We start from the raw sequence: 20,651 nt of genomic DNA, 5'->3' as shown, positions 1-20,651 counted from the left end.
GTAACATTGGTTTTTAATATATAGAAATCATATGACTTATATGTCGGTCATAGATATCTGCAGTGTGTTGCTCCTTTAGTTTCCAGCCCAGGAAAATATCTATAGTGTGTGACTTCTGTTACCCTGGAGAACCACTGAGCTGGCCAAAATCTATTGCACCTGTAATCTCATTCTAAACATAAGAGACCACTGCCCTGGTTAATATCTACAGTGTCACTCCTGTAACACTTGAGAACCGCCGCCCTGGCAAACATTTAATGTATCTCTGCCTTTCAGAAATCTACAGTGAATCATACCGTTAAACCCCATATTCCAGAAGAAATGTCAATGGACGTCATTGGCTACTGGTAACAATTTTCTTTTCAATGTGACTTTGGTAACGCGTGAGAACCATTGCTCTGACAAACACTGGAAAATGCCAACAGGACATCATACCTGTAATCCACTTAAAAGGTCAACGTCCGATGACGCCTGTTATTTTTTTAATTCTATAAGTATGCAATCATTGTGTAATTTATTTTAGAAATATTAAAAGTCCATCTCGGGATTGCTTCAAACGAATGACTACATTTTTGTTACACCAGTGCTTCGTACAAAGAAAATGCGTGTCTGGATAGAGCAGGTGAATAAAACATACATTATGCAAGAGCTTAATCTGTCTATTGCAGGTCTTTCTTTGTGCCTGAAAGTTTATATAAACTATTAATTAGACATTTGTTAACATGAAAAGACCTTAATCAACTCTCGATGTCATCTTATGTGTCGGATTTTCTCTGGATTTGAATCTGATTTGCTGCTCAACGCTCATTGATGATTTAATCCAAAAATGGATAATCGAGACTATGTTTTTTATCGTAACGACTTTAGTAATGATGATCTAGACTAGGCCTTATATTCAAACACTATATATCGATTTGACTGGAATTTTCAGTATATTATCCTTACATTATCTAGTTTTTAACTATTATAGTGAGAATTGTCAGCTCTTTATCTAATCTTCCATAATGTATCTTTAAAACCGGCTTGATATTATCCTGACTGCTTACTTTGTCGCCAAACGTTTTCCTTAATTCAATTGCTTTCTATATTGTCTGCTGTGACCGTTTATTTGTAATTTAAGTTATATATTATTAGTTATTCCGTTTATTTTATTGCGAGCCTTTTCATATCTACATCCATAGAAAAAAACGACTATAAGGCATGTTAACAGTGAGACCCCCCGCCTTGACAAAAGTTTACGCCGGTCCGCGCGTTTAACTCGGTCAAATTACTGTCCCATATTTTTAAAAATAAATAACAGATTTTACATAGTTATGGTCTGGGTATCAATGTGGGAAAAAAGGGTGTGGCGGGGGTTCGATGAGTCTAAAAGTACCCCAAATATGTTTTTATCAGTTTAAATTGTCCCGGAGCCCAATTTGGGTCGCTACGCTGATCGCCCCCACCCCCAAACAATATAGATAACATTCCGTCGGGCGTGACGATTACATTACATTAAGACACGAGACAATATAATCTGTCAAGCGGAACAACGTTACAAGCACAAACAGGATACATCTTCTCGTGTTCTTATTTGTGACTGGATAATGTCGACACTTGACCGCGGGCTCTTATTAAAGCTATTTACATATACATATACACACACCTCGCATTACGTAGTTTATTTAGTTTTTATATCCTAGTTCAGTTGACAGTCAACATGGATCCTAGCCGGATCTGTCTTATTTTACTCTTAATATTGGATATTGTATATAGTGAAGGTAGGGTATAATGTATATTATTTATAAACTTTTAATATGTTGTTGTTGTGGATTGATGTTATAGTAGTTATACAACCGTCACCATTATGTCATTTAAGGAAGTATTTATAGAGAATATAGTCTACTGTTTTTCTCCGAAATGAGCCGTAGTCAAGACAAATTGTCTGAGCTATTCTAAAATAACACTATTTCGACCCAGCTTCTCTTAAGCCTTCCCAGTCATGATACGTACCTTTCTACAATCCTCAGAATTTCCAAGTGTATCGGCACTTTAACACGGGGTACGAAATATAAATGAATTTATTATCCAAATTTAGAGTGGTAAATGTTGAAAGATCAGTATAAAGGAAAGACAGACGTCTATAGAAAACGTTACAAGAATTAATTATTCCGTAGAATTGAATAGCATTTTATTGCATCGAAACGTCCTTTGAAGACAGCATACAATATACAAAATATAATGAACCAGACAAGTGATCTGGAGTTACAGGGTGATTCGGGGGTGGTGGTGGGGGGTCAATTGAGAAAAGTATTGACAAAAACGAACTTTTATAACCTTAAGTACACCAACATTAATATATATTTCTACATGTAGGTGAACTAAATAAAAGAATACAACAGAGGAATGTAAACTCACAATACAACGCATTATTCCTTATTAAATGCTGTATATTCGTTAAAGAAAATCGACCAGTGAGTCAAAAGCTTATTGACAAAAACAGTACAATGGACCAACTTTAAGCTAAGATATGTACACGGATATACGTTCCACTGTATATAAACTATTAGTATATACTCGTGTAACAGTACTAAAAAAGTATATAAGTAAAAAGAAGTAGGTGCGATCGGTCATGGTCTATTAAATTAACTACAACAACGCACCAATAACATCTACTTGACATGGTATTCTAAATATGATCGCTCTTACATACTTATTGAAACCATGATATAAATCGACGTTTTCTTTTTAATTCTAAAGCCCAAAATCGTTTATGACGTTGGTGGTTTTGCTTTAACAAGCAATATCTTTACGAGTGTTTGTGTGGAATGGGGGGGGGGGGCACTCCCTGTCACGTACATGCACACGATCGAAACCACGCCACTTGACCAAATGATAGATCTTTCTATACAAAGCGTCATCCACCCCACCACAATAATTATAATTTACATTTCTGTGTATATCTCTTCTTTAGTGTTGATTTCCATGGCAGCTTACCGTTGACCACTATAAGTCTTATAACCTCATATTTTTATGTCAAACATCACGACAGTTTCAATGGTGGTGACCTGTGTCGTGCACGAAACAGGATATACTTAGCATTTTTTTGTTCACATGATACCTCTTCCTTATCTAACATAACAATATTTGTTGTAATTTTGCATTTAAAAAAAACTCTCCACTCGAACATATAATTGGCAGTGCCTATTATTAAAAAAACATCGGGTGGATTTAAAAAATCATTTGATACCATGTTTAGTGAAGCATGGAGTTTGTGAATATCTATCTATTAACCTATCTATTCATTTTATTTCTTTTTCTTTTTTTTTACTGAAAGGCGGAGGTCTCTATAATTTATGGGATCTTGAATTGAACCTTTGATTTATTTTCAGTATCTATCATGGTTTAAACGGTAAATAAATTTATATATATTTGCTCAATAACAGCGTTTGTTGATATTGTGTAACTATATTGACAGTGTACACGTATGTGGTACCTGAGTACGTGAACTCACGATCACAAAAACAGAGTCTAAACGCTTACAATAGGGGTATTATATCAATCACATTAAATATATACAAAGCGTAAAACTGGGATATAGATAATGACCGGTATTAACAATATTAGTTGATCGACCAAAATGTAAAAGACCATTTTATTTGTCATATTATAAACTAGAAACTATAATAAAATGTAAAAGAACATTTCATTTGTCATATTATAAACTACAAACTGTAATATATGAATTACCCTGATATGACATGCCTTTTCATGTTTCTATTTAAGGAGCTAATTAACCTCAAAATCAATAATTTCCTTAAAATTCGAAATTAATAACACGAATTAAAATTCAATATTGGCCCAGTTCAATCAATATTGATATTATTATCTTACCGTGAAAATATGGGACCATAATATCCAATATTGAGGCATAATAAACAGTTTAAAATTATTACACGAGTCGTTTATTTCTATGGTTTCGGGGGCCATTTGTAATGAACAAAGAAAAACATCTCCTACAAGACAATGCAATAGTAATTAGTAATAAAACTGTAAACTTTCAAAATGTTTCATGTATATAGAAAGATTATTATTTCAGTTGAACTATTGGGAAAATTTTGTGCGGACAGTGGCCTTTCCGGCCTTCCGCTTACTCGTCATCGAATTCCACCTGTCAAGGATCCTTTAATGTATAAACCAAAGTGTATAGGGGGCTTTGGGTTTCCATCCCAAACGATCGACTAAACGCTGTTCCTTGCCTAGCTTCACTACTGAAAAGGGAAACCACCCCATCACCAGATTCGAAACCAGGACCTCTTTATGGTTAGTTAACCAAGGCTTTACCCACCGAGTATAAGCTTTATACTCCCTTTAAAATGAAACACAAAGAGATACACTTCTTCTTCCTGGTTATAAATATAATTATATTCTGAACGATCAAGACAATTTTTAAACTTGTCAAAAGCAATTGTTACATGAAATAAATGGGTGGAGACTAATATTATAAAGTATTATTATGTCTGGGTTTATATTTCATTCTATATATGAAATATCTCACAAATGTTGTTTTTTTTATTTAGCAATTGAATCGATATTGTTTCTTCTGATTTTAATGAAACGGTGACAAGTTTTATATGAACGCGACAGGCTATACTTAAGGCAATTCACAGACAATTTTTCCTATTATAATCAAAATTAAAAACACGAATTAGAATTAAATATTGGTCGATTTCAATCAATATTGGTGTTGTTATCTTGACGTGAAAATATAGGAACCCAATATCCAATAATTAAAACACAATGAACATTTTAAAATCACTACACGAGTCGTGTAGACTATGTTTTCGGGTGCCAGAGAAGAATGTATCCTACAAGACAATGCCGAAGTAGGCCTAATGGCTGATTAACAAACGACAAAACAAAAAATAAAAACGTGAGATCGGATTAAGCAGACGTAAACTACTGCCGTTCAGTTTGGACTGTTCACGTATTTGACCGAACATAATTGACAGAAATTACTATCATTTTTTTAATTGAATATAAATCACTTTATATCCAATATACCATTAATGTGTGCTTTTATACTCATTTTCGTCTATTTTAAGATTCCAAAGTGTTCCTTTAACGAAGAATTATTGTATTTCATATAAATGGCCGTTATGTTTTTGTGTCACTTGTATTTGGTAAATTAACTGGATATAAACATGACGGAATGCCATTGAATACAATTACTGCTTATTTCTGAGCGATGTTTATACTGTAACAGTGCATATTGACGAAATATGCACAAATATTTTATTTTAGATATTTTATTTTTTTTGTATTTTAAAGAATGTATATTTTATTTAAATGTATATATGTTTATTAAAGACGGCAAATGAATAATTCCCTAATAAGCCTAAATCGACCTTGACACTCATGGGTGTAAATAGATTTAAAGTAATATAATATAATTGTATACCTGTATCAATGAGCCTTAATAGAGGGTACAAATCGGTATTTATATACACCAAGGTTACTAATAACAATGAAAGAGGAGAGATTAAACTATACAAGACAATGCAATAAAATAAACAATAAGATAGTAATTAAACTCATTAATGTGTCAGCTGTCAACGATCAGTCATTAGATAAGTAGCTTAACGTCTAATTAACAACGCAGGATTAATAGAAACATAAGAAAAATAGAAATGTTTAAATGAAAGAATGAATAATGAACGAATGATATATTGAAAGAACGAAATACCAACAATTCTCAATATTATTACCATTATAATACTAGGATTCTCTATAGTTTTTATCTTTATGTGAAAATACATGTATATGCAGCCAGCGTATACATTATCCACCCAAAAATAAGATGAAATGGGGTTTAACGTCCTACTTTAGACGTTTATATGCCAGTGTACATTCTCCACCCAAAACTAAAATAAAATGGGGTTTAACGTCCTACTTTTCTTCACCAAGTGAACTAATTTAGACGATTATATGCCAGTGTACATTCTCCACCCAAAAATAAAATGAAATGGGGTTTAACGTCCTACTTTTCTGCACCAACTGAGCTAATTTAGACGGTTATGAGGGGAATAATGTGCCCTGACGGCATGTACACGGAACCTCGGTTTTTCGTCCCATTTGAACGAGGAGACACTGTTCCTTGTCAATCCCTCAGTATTGTACCACTGACAAAAGGAAAACACAATGGAAGGTACCGGGGAATTTCTTAACCAAGACCATCCAAGATCAAAGAAGATAAAATAATAATGAAGTGTGTTATTAACAACCCTGTCATCTTGTCTTTAATCAAGTAAGGTTGTTAAGATGTCTGTGATTGACAGTTATAAAATCTTTATTTTTCAGAAATTGTATTTGAATCTGGAGTAAGTTTCCAAACGGTGAATAAAGATGCATTGCCCAATCCTTCCGATTATGATGACGTAGAAAATACAGGTATGTAAGAGTTCTACTGAATGAAAAGAAATGAAATGTGATTCAACGCCCTACTGCTCTATACCAACCGAGCATACGCCACCCAGTGTGCTATAAGGAAATATTTCCCGGCCATCGGCTTTACGGCCTACTCTTATCTACAGGGGACCTCGATTTTCCGTTCCATCCGAACGACTAGACAACGTTCCTTGTCTGCTACACTGGCAAATTGAAACCTCGCCGGAAAATCCACAGGTACTTTCTCGGCCTACACAGGGATCCGACACGGGGCGTCCAGGTTAGTGACCCAGCGCCTTTACTCACTGAGCCAATGTCACCGTACCATTTCCTCGTTGTGTTACTCTCACGGTGGTGGCCCATCCGACTCTTTTTAAATGGTATTAAAAACAATAACGGCTTCAATGTAACTCAATGCTGTTTAAACGCCATACAGTGTGCCATGGGTGATAATTTGTACGGACACTTTTCCTCGTTTTTTTTTGTCACATCCGAACGACTACTATTATATTTGTAGGTAGTTATTTGTTTGATGCTGGTGTTGATGGTAATGAGAAGAAGAGGTTATCATTGAGTGTTCTAGTACAAGATTTTAAATCAGCTAATTCTAGATATTTTAGAGCACACCCAGCATTTATATCATGTGTTCAAAAAGTAATGATGGATTTACAAAATCAGGACAAAAGCGTAAGTAAAAATAGCCATGTTTTTTTTTAAATCTTATCGTTCATAGGTCTACGACATCTGGCTTTATTAATATTAAAGTAGCACACCCAGCATTTATATCATGTGTTCAAAAAGTAATGGGTGATTTACAAAATCAAGACGAAAGCGTATAAGTAAGGATGGCCATTTATTTTTTAAAATCTTATCGTTCATAGGCCTACGACATCTGGTTTTATTAATATTAAAGATACATTATGTAAGATTTAGATAAAGAGCTAGTCATTCTTGCTATAATAGTTCGAAAATAGGTAATGTAAAATGAATAATTTGAAAATTTCATTTAAATTACTCTATTGCGAGCGAAGATATTAGCCTTTGTGTGTTTAACAAGACGTGTGCAATAATGGAAGTCGAAAAGCAAATCGGAACCTAATCCAATAAACATCGCAGGCTAGCGATGACATTGCGAGTTGATTGTGGTCTGGATAAGTTAATATATGTCTATTTAATAATTTAGATAACATTTCAGTCCTAAAGAAAGACCTGCAATAGGCAGATTTAGCTCTTGCATAATGTATGTTTAATATAGAAATAAAAATCAAAAGATTAACCTTAGATAATCCCCCGCCTTGGATTCAGTCGGGTTATAAAGTGGCCTATCAAAGGTTTTCTCGAGGATTGAACGGTGGCGCTTGCTTGCTCTAGCTATTCCTGTTTATATCGCCATTATATGATGCTGAGTGTTGCCACACTTTCAATGTATCATATCTTTATAATTACTGAACAGAATTGGGCCATGTTTGTATAAAGATCCAACTTTTACAATATTGTAGTTTGCAAGGGATTAAACTACTTTCAAATGACGATCAGCAAGTTTTTATCATGATAGTGCCCTGGGGCACTTTTATGATGTTAAATTTTAGTAATTTGATTGGATATTAGATTGATTTTAGTGCTTAACCAATCAAAATTGAAGTATCTACCAAAATTTGGATTTTATCTTTAGTTAAAATTTCGAGAAACTGTAGCACCATGGGCCTTTCGTCAGACGTGGAGAGCGGACCACACAAACCGGTCGCCACATCTTACATACGGCCCATGCATCTTTTCTTACTACATATTTCTGTAGCCTTGTGATCGTCTAGAATTTGCCTCTAGCCGTCTTTACTTCTGCTTCACGTTGTGTATTTACTTTTTACTGTTTTCTTAAGACGTTTGTCTTACCAGGAATAACAATGCAACAGTTCGTTTTTACATTTTATATATCAGCTGGATACATGGATAAGCATAATATAGATTACAATAATAAAGTCATTCTCTCAAACTTCATTCAGCCAGACTCGATTTAGGCGAGTCTGCTGAATAGAAACTGCACCCAGATGGTAATCTCTCCGGAATCTAATGAAAGTCTGACTTAAAAGTTTACTATGATTTTTTTATATATAGAGAGAGAGAGAGAGAAATGGGGTTAAACGTCCACGAGGACCCGGAGAAAACCCAAGAGGTTGGACAGGCGACCCTACTCTTTGTCACGTACAACCGGGGATTCGAAACCACGCCAGTTGACTCATTGACAGGCTTTATGATACAGCGCGCACGTGCTAACCATTCAGCCACCCAACCCCCCTTCTTTTATAGAGCTCATGCATATCACGCACAGAAAGCCTTTTCATGGCCCTGAACCTGGGCAATTTCTGATATGATTGGTTAAATTAAGCCAAATGATGCAATTATAATATTTCCACTCACGTGTAATCTCGTGGTATTTTATTGACACATACAGCCAGCTATGTTTTGGTTCTGTAACTCTTTTTATGTGTCAACTGTCACTTACTCACTAAGTTGATTTTATTACAATTCTACATATATGTGGATTTAATAACTTGCCACCAAAGATATTAATTAATGAAATATACTGCTCCCATTAATTTCAAGAGCAAAAATTCTAGCAATATTATTACAAAACAGGGCCCTGGTCCTGGCGATTTAATTGGTTTGGCAATGTAATCTTTAATACTTTATTCATGAGAAGCAACTATATTTATATACAGGAATTTGACTCATTTACTAAACGGTGTCTGTAGAATGTCTAATTTAAATAGAATCGTCGAATACATTTGATTAGTGGTTATGTTTTTACCATGTGCGTTTATATGTTAATTAGTTGATGGTCTACAATGGATTTCTGACCAAGGCTGATACCGGTAACAGAAACGGCAAACAAGAGAGATATGGTCGTAGTGGAACTGGTGTTACCCTCACATTTAAACCTGGTGTCGGTGGAGCACAAACTGAACAAATAGCCACAGCAGCTTTAAAACATTGTCCAGTTATGTTTGAAGTAAGATTCACTTGTACTCTACTCACACATTTTAACAAATACACGATCACATAATAATAAGTGTAGTACTCACACAAATTTGGTCGAAGCTATCCGAACTGATCTCTTGCAATCCGCAATTCGATGCTAATTAAATCTAATCTTTTTTTTTTTGAGGAGGGGGGGGGGGATTTGATAATATTGATTCAACAAAATCATTTATTATTGAAAAAGAAACAAACACATAAAATAAAAATATATTGATTTGTAAGATTCGCAGTTCCTGGAAATCTGAAAACATTAAACTAGTCAAAACATTAATCAGTTTCAAAAGTAAAATGTGCATTCAATATGAACACTAGAGAGAAGTGCTGATACCTTTATATTTTTTAACATCTTTTTTATATGTAATGAATTTGCAACTTTTATTTTGGTCTGATTAAATTTGAGATGTCAAATACTCTCTTCATCATGTTGACAATTTTATTATTAACGATAATGATAAGCTTTCTCCACTGCTATGAGCAGTGAGTAATGATTTAACAGCAGTTTCCAACATGGTGATAATAGTAGTTAGATTAAAAGAACCCGTTAGATTAAAAGAATCCTGCTCTTTGAAATAATTAAATATTATTAGCACTGACTCATACACTGTTGAATGATTTCAGAAATCCACATGTAGTTTTTTTTCACAATGCACCTCGAATCATTCATTTTTCTCGGTTAAATATAAATAACAAATACTAATCTGTTATTACTTTATATTATAGCGTCTTCAGAGAAGTCTCGGCGTTGTAATGGTCGGCGATAATGCTGTACATCTTCATATGACGAGTACACAGAATGCAGCTCCATTTTTTGGTATTGACGGCTACACGCGCATGACATTGGAAGTGTTTAAATCTTGGTGTCTGGACCAGATTGATCTAGGACTTGGTAAATATCTTATCTACATGTATATAGATTTGTGCTATAGCTCAATGTAAGCAGTGTCTCTTTATGGCTTCGTATTCTTAACAAAATTCTTGGGTCAGGTACATACGTTTCACTTAACTGTATCATAGATGTCTGCACAAAAATCACCAGAGAGAGAGATACTAAAATGGATGGCCAAGTAACAATTACATCCAAGCAAATTAAAGAATATTGAGTTATTATGGTTTTGGGTGATTAATGTTATTTTTATTACAGATCCAATCGGTTCACCCGATTGTAGTAAAGTAAAGGTTCTACAGAATGGCCAGATTTACCCTTCTGATGTGACTACACCACAAGAAGTTGTTGGTGATGTTGATGCTCCTATTACCAGAGATTCGGACGCTGACTTTTCCACGTGAGTATTTTAGTTTCTTGCATGTCCGTAGCCTATCGTTAGCAAGTCCTATTTCTTGTTTTTGATTGATTATATGTAAATTGCATGTCGCGAAGTAAAGGCCCTATTGTTCAGACCACTCTCGACCTACGAGATAATATTATGTACATGCAATTTCTTGGTGCAAAGGCCACACCGAAACCACGAGACGCAACAAAGGGAGATACATGATATATACATTCAATCATGTAAAGGTCCTCTTTTTTCAGACTACACTGAACCAACGAGACGCAACAAAGTGAGATAAACAATATGTACCCCCAATCCCGTGGTGCAAAGGCCCTCTTTTTCAGACCAAACTGTCTAATTTGTACGTTTCATAACAGGACACATATTATTGCTTCTTTATTCATGAGTCATCTTAAATTGACTAGATTATTCTTTGGTGTATATTTCAGTCTAGTTCAATATCAAGGAAGGAATATAGATTTTGTCAATGCTGAAAAGTCTGCTGCATGGTGTGGCAAACCAGGAACACCATGTGTTGACTGTGGAGCTGGACCAGTGGGAAACTCTCTCAACCAAAGGTAATTATAAGTCATTGAATGGAGTAACCCCAATAAGAACCATATGTAAGAATTATATGAAGTAAAGCGAACTTTGACTGATAAAATGATTGGGTTGTTAAAATAAATTTAAGTGCCAAGTGGTTTATTACAACTTTTCAAAATAGTGAACAGAAATAGTCTTTAAAATCCAACCGGGCTAATGAAGACTGGTATACGTCATGAAAGGGTTGTTTTATTACGTGCAGGAACGACCAGGAACGAAAACTACAAGGTCTACAAGGAACTTCCTCGCTGAACACCGTGTGCGAACCAGTGTATTCCTGGTTAGTGAGCCAGCACCATACTCATCAAGACATAGTGGCTCGGAGCATGAACATATTGTCATCTAAATATAAAAGAAAGGAGAAATTAAGAGCCGTTGTATAAATATTAAGAAGCATAACATACCTCGTACACAACACCTGTAACTACTTTTATTTTATTTTTCCAGGTGTACGGCTAGGTTGATGAGTCAGAGAATGTATAATGTTGTTAATCGTCTTCAGAAAATGGTGAGAGCAGATAATGGTAAGATAAATATTAAAATCAAACGCAATCAATCTTTATCGGTAGTTAAAATGCAAAATCCAGTAGGTGGATTCGGTAAAATCGGGTAACGACAGCAAGAAAACCTTTAAAATTTCGAATTAATGTTTCTCTATTACTGGTGTTAAAAGTTATTGTCTTCTTTGGGGAATATCCATGCTTCAAAACCGCATCTAATTTCAGAAAAACTAAAGATTGAAAAAGCCTTTGATGAGAAGTATGAAGGTCATGAAGCAGATTTTGATGTAACTTCACTGCACACCGAGGGTCGAATGGTTGTAGCTACACTTGCGTCTGGGGTAGATCCAGCAAAAATACAGAAACTTGCCCAGCTGGCAATATGTGCTAAGGCCGACTTTGTGAAAAATGAAGGTAAGTTCATTCAAAGAAACTGTACATCAGACTGAATTTCAGTTCTTTTCAAAAATTCTTTTGGGTTGTTTGTCTTAGGACTTGCTTTTAGCGGTTGTTCCGCTTAGTCAGCCTAGCCATGAAATGTTATTCAGCCCAATGAAATATTGTAAAGCACAAAATGTGTTAGCTATATTATTGAATCCTCAAATGCTAATATAATATCTGAGCTTAAATTCACACCTTCTTTGGACCATTCTCTAAAACATCATGTTTTTGAGAATGTTTATAAACCTTTGAGAACATTTGGAGAATATTTTTACTTTTTTGAGACTAAAATTTTTTAAAACTTTTGTGACTAATGATTTTTAAACTTTTGAGAATAAAGATTTTTCAAACTTTTGAGAATATTTTCAATTTTTTAAATGATAACATTACAGGTGACAAGGTAATAATTGCTGTAAAAAAGATGTATGGTAACACGGCCCAAAAAATAGCCTTCCCTAATATTGAACTCCTCCGAGTTGAACCTCCAGCAGCTGATAAACAGTTGTATTCACTTCCCAAAGGTTTTGATGAAGATGACGAAGCCACTTATCCTTTGATGGATTCAAATAATCAGGTAAATTACTTAAATGATCTACTTGAGGGCGAATTATCGCATGAAAACCATTTGGGGTTTCAAACCAATATAGGTGGGGTTGGGTGGTCGATTTTTGAACCGTGTGCTTTCGATCCAAAGGTCTGTCAAGTGGCGCGGTTTCGATCCCAAGCTTGTATGTAACAGGGGGTAAGTTCGCCTACCCAATCTCGTAGGGTTTCGCCCCCCCCCCCCACCTCTACGTGCATGCGAATTATTGAAATAAGATTGACCATGTGTTAGTCCCAATATGACATAGGGACGTGAAGCCCCATCTCTTTTAAACCAGTTATATGTCATTTGTCTAGTTGCGTTGATATGACTTGCAGTGAATCGTATGACCAGAAAAGCAGTATAACTACATTAACTTCATCTATAATTTCAGCATGATGAACTACTAGCAGACGACACACCACTAGGATTATTCGTATCTAAGGATCCATCAATCCGTTATTTCCGTCTTGAACCACGTGTAGCTAGTTGTTATGCCCAGATGGTTTATAATTTAAACAAACATAACAAGGATGGAGGTATTTATATTTTTTAAAATTAATAAGAGCCAACTGACACGTGGTTACAGTCTTGTATTCCTTTAGATTACCACAAGAAGATACTTTCGATTTCTTTGTTTAGTAACATCGGGTACGAAACTTGTGAATCTCGTATCAAATGTTCCGGCATTAACAAAGGTTCTGTCTTTCTTAAAAGTATAACAAGGACTATTCCTCATCTCCATTGTAAAATTTAATGAGGAAACTACGCTGGAAATTGCCGAGGAACTTCCTCGGGCAACACCGGGATTGATCCCGGGACGTCCAGGTTAAACAGAGCTACAGTTTTGGCGTAAATTTCTTAACTTGAAAGACAAGTACTATAGTACTTTATGGACCAGGAACCGAGCATGACGTCTTTAACGCCATCTTGGAATTGTAACTGCATACCCAAAATCGATGCGCAAATGTCCAAAGAACAAACATGCCAAGTGTCATGTCAATCGTACTCGAATTGGCAGAACACTAGGCTTTATTCGAAGAGTGCCACCCTGAAGAAGAACAAGATGAGTAGCGCTTAAGACCCAGTTCCTGGTACACAAATATAATTTACTAAAATCTGGGAAACGGTACTACTATAAATTAAAATATATTATTTTCTTCAGATCCAAGAATTGAATTAGAAGTTGTGCGAGGTTTTATGTCTACCCAAGAACAGTTACTCAAGTTTGATCCCAGTGATAAACGTTACAACACTATGACCCTTGGAACAGGTTTCGAAGTTCGCTATTCTGCAAGCAATACTAAAACAAGACCTTTACATACTCTAGTAAAATTGGCCGTTGAATATTGTGGTCCAACATTCCACGAGTCTGATAAACAAGAAATTGGTATTGGTTTATATAGCGATAGAATATTTATTGATGTTAGAACTGATTTCGATGTTTGGACTAAGTTCCCCGAACAGATGCCAACTGAATATAAATCGCTGGCTGATTATAGAGAAGATATGTTACAGAGATTTGAACTGGCTGTCCGTAAGTATTCATGAGAATCAAAATTTAAAATGAAATGGGGTTTAACGTCCTACATTTCTGCTACATCTAGATCAATGAATACGGACAGTGTGTTATGAGGGAAATTTGGCCCTGACACAATCATTCTTTTAGCTGCATGCCAATTGTAAACATAACGACTAGAGGCTGTTCCTTCATATATCATGCTAATATAAGGATACCAACCCCACTGATGTCTGCATTTAAAAAAGAAATATATGGTCGTCTCGATAGTTAATCCTAATAGCGCCCAGTGATAATCTAAATAATAAGAGCAAATGCCATGCACTATTCGATCTATGTCTGCCGTTTTCAAATGGGATTTTCTCCCATTTTAAGGCTAACTAGCATTCTTTCGTCCCAATTGGTATTTTGGAAAGTGTTACTCGACTATAGATGAGATTTATTGTATACCAACGTATTTTAGCATATAATATTGAAATCTTACAGACTTATTAAATGTCAAACAGCTCAAATATTCAAGCATACAGATTATCATCTGTAGCTATCACACAATTTAATTTCTAACTTTGTATTATGAATGTATTTCCAGAGAACCGTATTGTCGATCCTGATAATTTGGAAGAAGCTTGTGTGCAAGCTAATCATCCTGGTCTTCAGTCACCAAATTTCGTACATTCTCATCCATCTCATGTAACAAGACGTCGCCGTGCAGCAGGAGATCCAGATGATTGTCTTCCGGTCAGTGACACAGCCTTTTGTAAAAACACTTTAGTCCACCGACAAACCGAGGTAGCTCATATCTGGGAAGAAGTCGAGCGAAAATGGCTCTACCACAACCGCGATGAGGTAAAAGAGGCATTAGAAGGATGCTTTATCACTTGCGGAACATGCTTGCAAGGTAAAAACTTACGTTAAAATTCCACCCACTGTGTGCACAGATGTTTTAAATGTATAATATATTTACGGTTTATCAGTGGTGATATCGCAGATAAATGTTACCTATGATATTGCCTGACGGGCCATTCATGGTTGAGAGACTATTGATGAATAGATGAAAATAACTACTTACAAATATAATAATAATCGGTCAGAGGGGTCAGTTGGCATGCACGTAAAAGAACCCCTGTCAGTTGGAATGATAGTAGGCCGTAGCATCACGTTCCGAGCAAAATTTCCTTCATAATGCACTGAATGGCTATGCCTGTCTTCATTAGCCCATATGGAGCTAACTTGGTGGTTAAACCCCATTAATTTCATTCATCTAACCCATTAAAATAACTACATTTATGTTGTTGATGAAATAACTAATATGGCTTTTATTCACTACATGTTTATTTTAGGGAACATTTATGATGATAAGAGTGAAAACTGTAACAACTTCTTACATTGGGTTAATTTTGATCTCATGAACTATGGTCCAGATGTAACCAATATCTTCCCAAGAGATTCTATGGAGCTTCGTCATCGAGCATGTAGATCTGGTCACTGTATAGAAGACGCTCCCTTGTTTCATCTCATTGGTATGTTTCACTGCTGTCGGCTGATATTTGCTCCTCCATTACAAATATATTATCTCTGTCTCGGCCGCTGGCGCTGCGTGACAGCACATTCTGGTTTCAATGCATTTGTGCCTTCATGATAAGCTCTGGAAAGTTCTGTTCTCGTTGCTACATTTTATTATCGTATGTCTATTTCCGTAGCACTTGGTGGAAAGAAATAATGTCATGTGGTTTTACGTAGCTATCATCTTAATGGGTGTTGTCGATTAGAACGAGGGTGTAATTGCATAGGCGTACGGGGAAATTTTTGACTGGGGGGGGGGGGGGCGGTGGTGGTTGGTGCCCCAAAAATGTAGTTAGGTTCTTAGTATGTTACATAATAATAATAAATTTGCTGTTAAATTGGACACATTCAAGAACACAATATTTTTTTATACAACTGTGTGCCCAAATTTTCCCAGCATTTGGTGCCCAAAATGGGGGGGGCGCGCCCCCCCCAGCTCGTACGCCTATGTGTAATTGTTCAATAAACCTAATCTTTATTTTTAGTATGATGTTTTCCTATCCTGTTTTTTCCAGTTCATGCAGCTGAAGCTATTTATAGACCCGATCCCAAGGCGAGCGTGGAAAATGAGCTCTTTCCACAAGCCGAGAATCCCAGTCCAGTACTCCAATTGTTGAGTAGGTTATATGCCATCCATGCTTCTGGCATTGTTAAATTCTGGGTTAGAGATGAGAATGATATGCTGTCTCTCAAAGCCCCATTGGAGGTATGTGAACGTTCAGTGTACACTATGAGCAGACATTTAATTAATACTGGAGCCGTGAATTGGAGCGTTGTATGGGTGGGTACATATTCCCAGTAGGCGGAGCAAAGGAACGTAGGTTAAGTGAAATTGGGAACTTTTCGCTACGTGTAGCCAATGGTTACTATATCCACTTTACGTCAAGTTTACACCAATCTGATTGAAATTAATTCAGCTAAGTTCACACCAATCTGATCGAAATTAATTCAGCTATCTTCACTCAAATTCGTAAAAATAGCGCTCCGGTAAAAACGGTTTTGCCAATTATCGAAAAGACGTCACAGTGACCGAATGCATATTCGGAATGTTTATTCCTTAATTACCTATATACAGCCGGCGTGTGTATTCATTAACGCCTGGCTGATTCCTTAATCCCCTAAACAAATAAAACAATTGACTACGGAATAATTTAGAATTTGTTTTATAATGTACCGCTCGCTCTCTTTTCTCACGACAGCGATTTTAATACTCTGTTTTAAAGTGACGTTTTCATAGAGTCCCTCTGCCATCTACTCTTGTTATCAGTTCACGTGGATAAAAGTCCGAACAACCCTTCCCCTCCAACCATGTCCATGTTGTATGTTAAAGGTGCTGATCTTGAAATATGTACGTTAAATTTGTATTTTAGGTCGCCATGCTGTACAATAAAAATGTAACAAAAGTCCAAGTGTTTGTGAATGAAGACAGCAAACGTGATGCTGTAGAAAATGTTATCCAGACTTATGTTGCTGATTGGTCCAGCATCGGTTGCCCAAAATATACACGTGAGGTCATTGCCCCCTCAGACGTTTTACCTATGCCTTCTGGTAAGTATATATCGATACAAATAATTGCACAAAATGTTCATAAATAAGAAGAATGATTTACAAATAACACAAAAGGGTCATTTCTAGACTTGGCCTACATGGTGTAATTTTATTTAAATGATGCGCTTGTGTGTAGAGGTCTTTAGCAGTGGGAGGAAACCAGTGAAAATCCACGAGGTTTGGCAGGCAACCCTACTCCTGGTCATGTACAAGTTGTGAGATAGAAACCACGCCACTTGACTTAATGACAGACCTTGTGATATAGCGCGCACGCGTTAGACAATTCGTTTAAATTTCTTTGAAGTATTAAAGTAAGTATATATATGTGTTATCTGTTTCAGGAATTGGAAAAAGATCACCTCGTGCTGCTATCCGAGAAGACATTATTAACCACTATACCAGCTGGGAATCTCGATGGATCAATAGAGACATATAATGCTTACATTCCACAAAATATATAATATTAATTAAGCATTCAATCGCTATAGATATATCGATACAATTAAACATTTCTATCTGTGGATTAATTACATACTAATGTTTCTTTGACATCAACGGTGTCAAAACTACGATTGATTTTCTGAAGACCATATTTAGCTCATCCAGCCAATGTGCCTATGTCACTACCATGACCCTCGGTTAACTTTTTATACTTTCGGCTCCTCATCTTGAAACAGCTATTCGGAATCAAGTACTACATGTATATTTCACTTCAGGACGTGTTTTACGTTAATCAAAGAGTCTGTGTCTATCGCGGTCAAATACATGATTCGAAAACGGTTGATTTGATTTAAGCCAGTATTAGAAGTTGACTGTAATTGTTCCAAAGGGTCTCATTCCTCCAACGAGTAGTTTTATCTATTGCAGTTTGCAAAGTATTAGTTCTCAGCCACGGTAGGTATGTTGCTTGAGTGTTGTTCATTGCAGTTGAAATGGGACGGGTGCACTGTAAAGGGGCGCTTTTAGACATTTTCATCTAATCCGCTTCATGAATGTCAACCAAAATCTGTAGGTCTGTTGTTTGATTTGCGCTTTTCAGATTTTTCAATGTAAATGATACGACAGGGTCATCATAGCAGTACCTATGTAAACAGTTTCTTCTGATTGAAATGTGTAAAAATAAGATAGACATTATTAATATATAGAAAAACCCACCTATTAGTATTTTGAGTTTCCTAAACCACCAACTTTCCCTGTTTATCCATGTTCTTAAGTTAATTTATTAATTTGAGAAATAATTTATATACTTTGTACCCAGCAGTGATTTTATCTCTAATTCAACTTCTTCGAGTGCTGTTCGAAACACATATGTTTGTATATTTTTACATTTTACTTTTATAAATAAAATATTTTTTATTTCAAAGGCTGTTAAAATTTTAGATGTGTTCATCAGCCAAGTCGTGTGGTAGTCGCATATTCTTTTACAGGACGATAGAAACGTTTCAAAAATGAAACGAAATGGGGTTTAACGTCCTACTGTTCTGCTCCTAAACTGGGCTAATGAAGACGGGCATACGCCATACAGTGTGCTATGAGGGAAATTTTGCCCGGGCAGCGGCACTACGGCCTACTCTTATATCGAATTCCAACTGTCAAGGGATCTTTTAAGTGCACGCCAATTTGAACACGGGACCTCGGTTTTTCGTACCATCCGAACGACTAGACAGCTGTCATTGTCAGGCCCTCCGCCCTGCATCACAGACGAGGGAGAACCACGCTGGATGAACTTTCTCGGCCAATGCAAGAAACTTTTCAAGAGTATCAGTCCATTAACTAATTATCAGAAAAGATTAAAATATGATTGGCTTCTAGTTCTCCCTAATGCTAACAATTATTGTAAAAAAAATGTAATCAGATGATAGACTCACATGTAGGATTTCAAGTTATCAGAAAACGTAGACAATCAATCCGAAAATACCCTTATAAAAACTTAAAATGTGGTCAAGGTCAATAACTTCGAAAGTAATTATAAACGCTACATTTAATTAACATACATAAACATTGTCTAAATACAAGGTACGCGGAAATACCTTATCATCTTGAGAATCCACAAGTTATTATTACAGAGGTCGAGGATAAGAACTCTGGAAGTATTTATTGCAAATCAATAGGATTCTTGCCTGATGAAAACAACAAATATACCGGGTACTTCCTCGTCCCGTGAACATAAACACTGTGTCTCTAGAGCGTCCACGCAAGAGGACAATACACATGTTTTTCGAACTCCAATTTGGGGCTTGCGGCTATTGTATTCAACACATACCCTGCCTTTTAAAATCTTGCTACTAACGGTAATTTCACTTTTCTGTGTCTGTATAGGGAATTACCAGGATATGTTCGTTACCCTAAGTCAGTTTTCGGCTATATCAGATAGATGGCGAAAGAGTTAAAATAAATTTGGCCTTGTTTCCTAGGAATTTTCCGTTAAAAGATCGTAGGATATTCAGCTATTTTTCAGTTAGTTCCCCGAAGGCTAATCTGCACGGACTGCATGTTCGGTGGAGACCTTTTTGCAATTCAGTGAAAGTACCCTTTGCAACGTACACTTCGAAGGGAAGCACCGTTCACAGTTAAGCGGTGGACACATTTCGAATGATTCGGTCGAATCAATCGGCGCCGAATTGCAGCGAATGAGACTCGACCGACTGAATGGACACACTATGCGAATCCTTCGCCCGATTCACGTTACGGATTGAACATGGCAGCCACCAAGGCTGAATCAATCGGCACCGAAATTCGCCTGAGTCCACTGTCATTCGTCCGAATCAACATGTTTAATATATTCGGCCGAATTATATTCGCCTAGTGGGCCTGCTTGATCTGTCCGCAGATCCAACACCACGGCGCACGACCGTCAGGTTACTGTATCGAAGCAAATCAAGTGACCCGCGGCTGATAAACAATATGGCGTCGGATAATATTAAACCGGTTACACGACATGTTTTATTCAGTTACTACAAGATAAGTAGAAAATATTATTAGTAGGCTAATATCACCGAGCAAAATAAATGACGCAGGCCTATGAATATCTCGTTTTACGAAGCTTCAATTCAACTTTAAAACATTTGGTTTAATTTTAACGCTTTTAAAAAAATGTGTTTTATGGCATTAATAAATAACATGAATTTTTATCTCGTTGACATGTTCACCATCTTGCGCCG

The 20,651-nt window shown here is 36.2% G+C and overlaps 1 protein-coding gene across 1 annotated transcript; it reads left to right on the top strand.

The window, feature by feature from the left end:
• Positions 1-1,606: 1,606 nt before the first annotated feature.
• On the top strand, positions 1,607-18,853 carry LOC126810218 (uncharacterized). The gene is made up of 17 exons (XM_050535187.2): positions 1,607-1,760; positions 6,340-6,429; positions 6,944-7,113; positions 9,257-9,433; positions 10,183-10,348; positions 10,604-10,745; positions 11,183-11,311; positions 11,784-11,860; positions 12,062-12,250; positions 12,670-12,851; positions 13,255-13,399; positions 14,026-14,397; positions 14,969-15,277; positions 15,720-15,899; positions 16,458-16,648; positions 17,313-17,490; positions 17,832-18,853. Exons 1-17 carry the CDS (start codon positions 1,700-1,702, stop codon positions 17,924-17,926), a joined length of 2,853 nt encoding a protein of 950 aa, XP_050391144.1. The 5' UTR covers positions 1,607-1,699; the 3' UTR covers positions 17,927-18,853.
• The last annotated feature ends 1,798 nt before the right edge of the window (positions 18,854-20,651 follow it).

The sequence above is a fragment of the Patella vulgata genome, chromosome 2 (genome assembly GCF_932274485.2).
Source record: "Patella vulgata chromosome 2, xgPatVulg1.2, whole genome shotgun sequence".
NCBI classification, from domain to species: domain Eukaryota; kingdom Metazoa; phylum Mollusca; class Gastropoda; family Patellidae; genus Patella; species Patella vulgata.
Note: the sequence above shows the minus strand (reverse complement) of the source record. Positions and strands in the feature narration are given on the sequence as shown.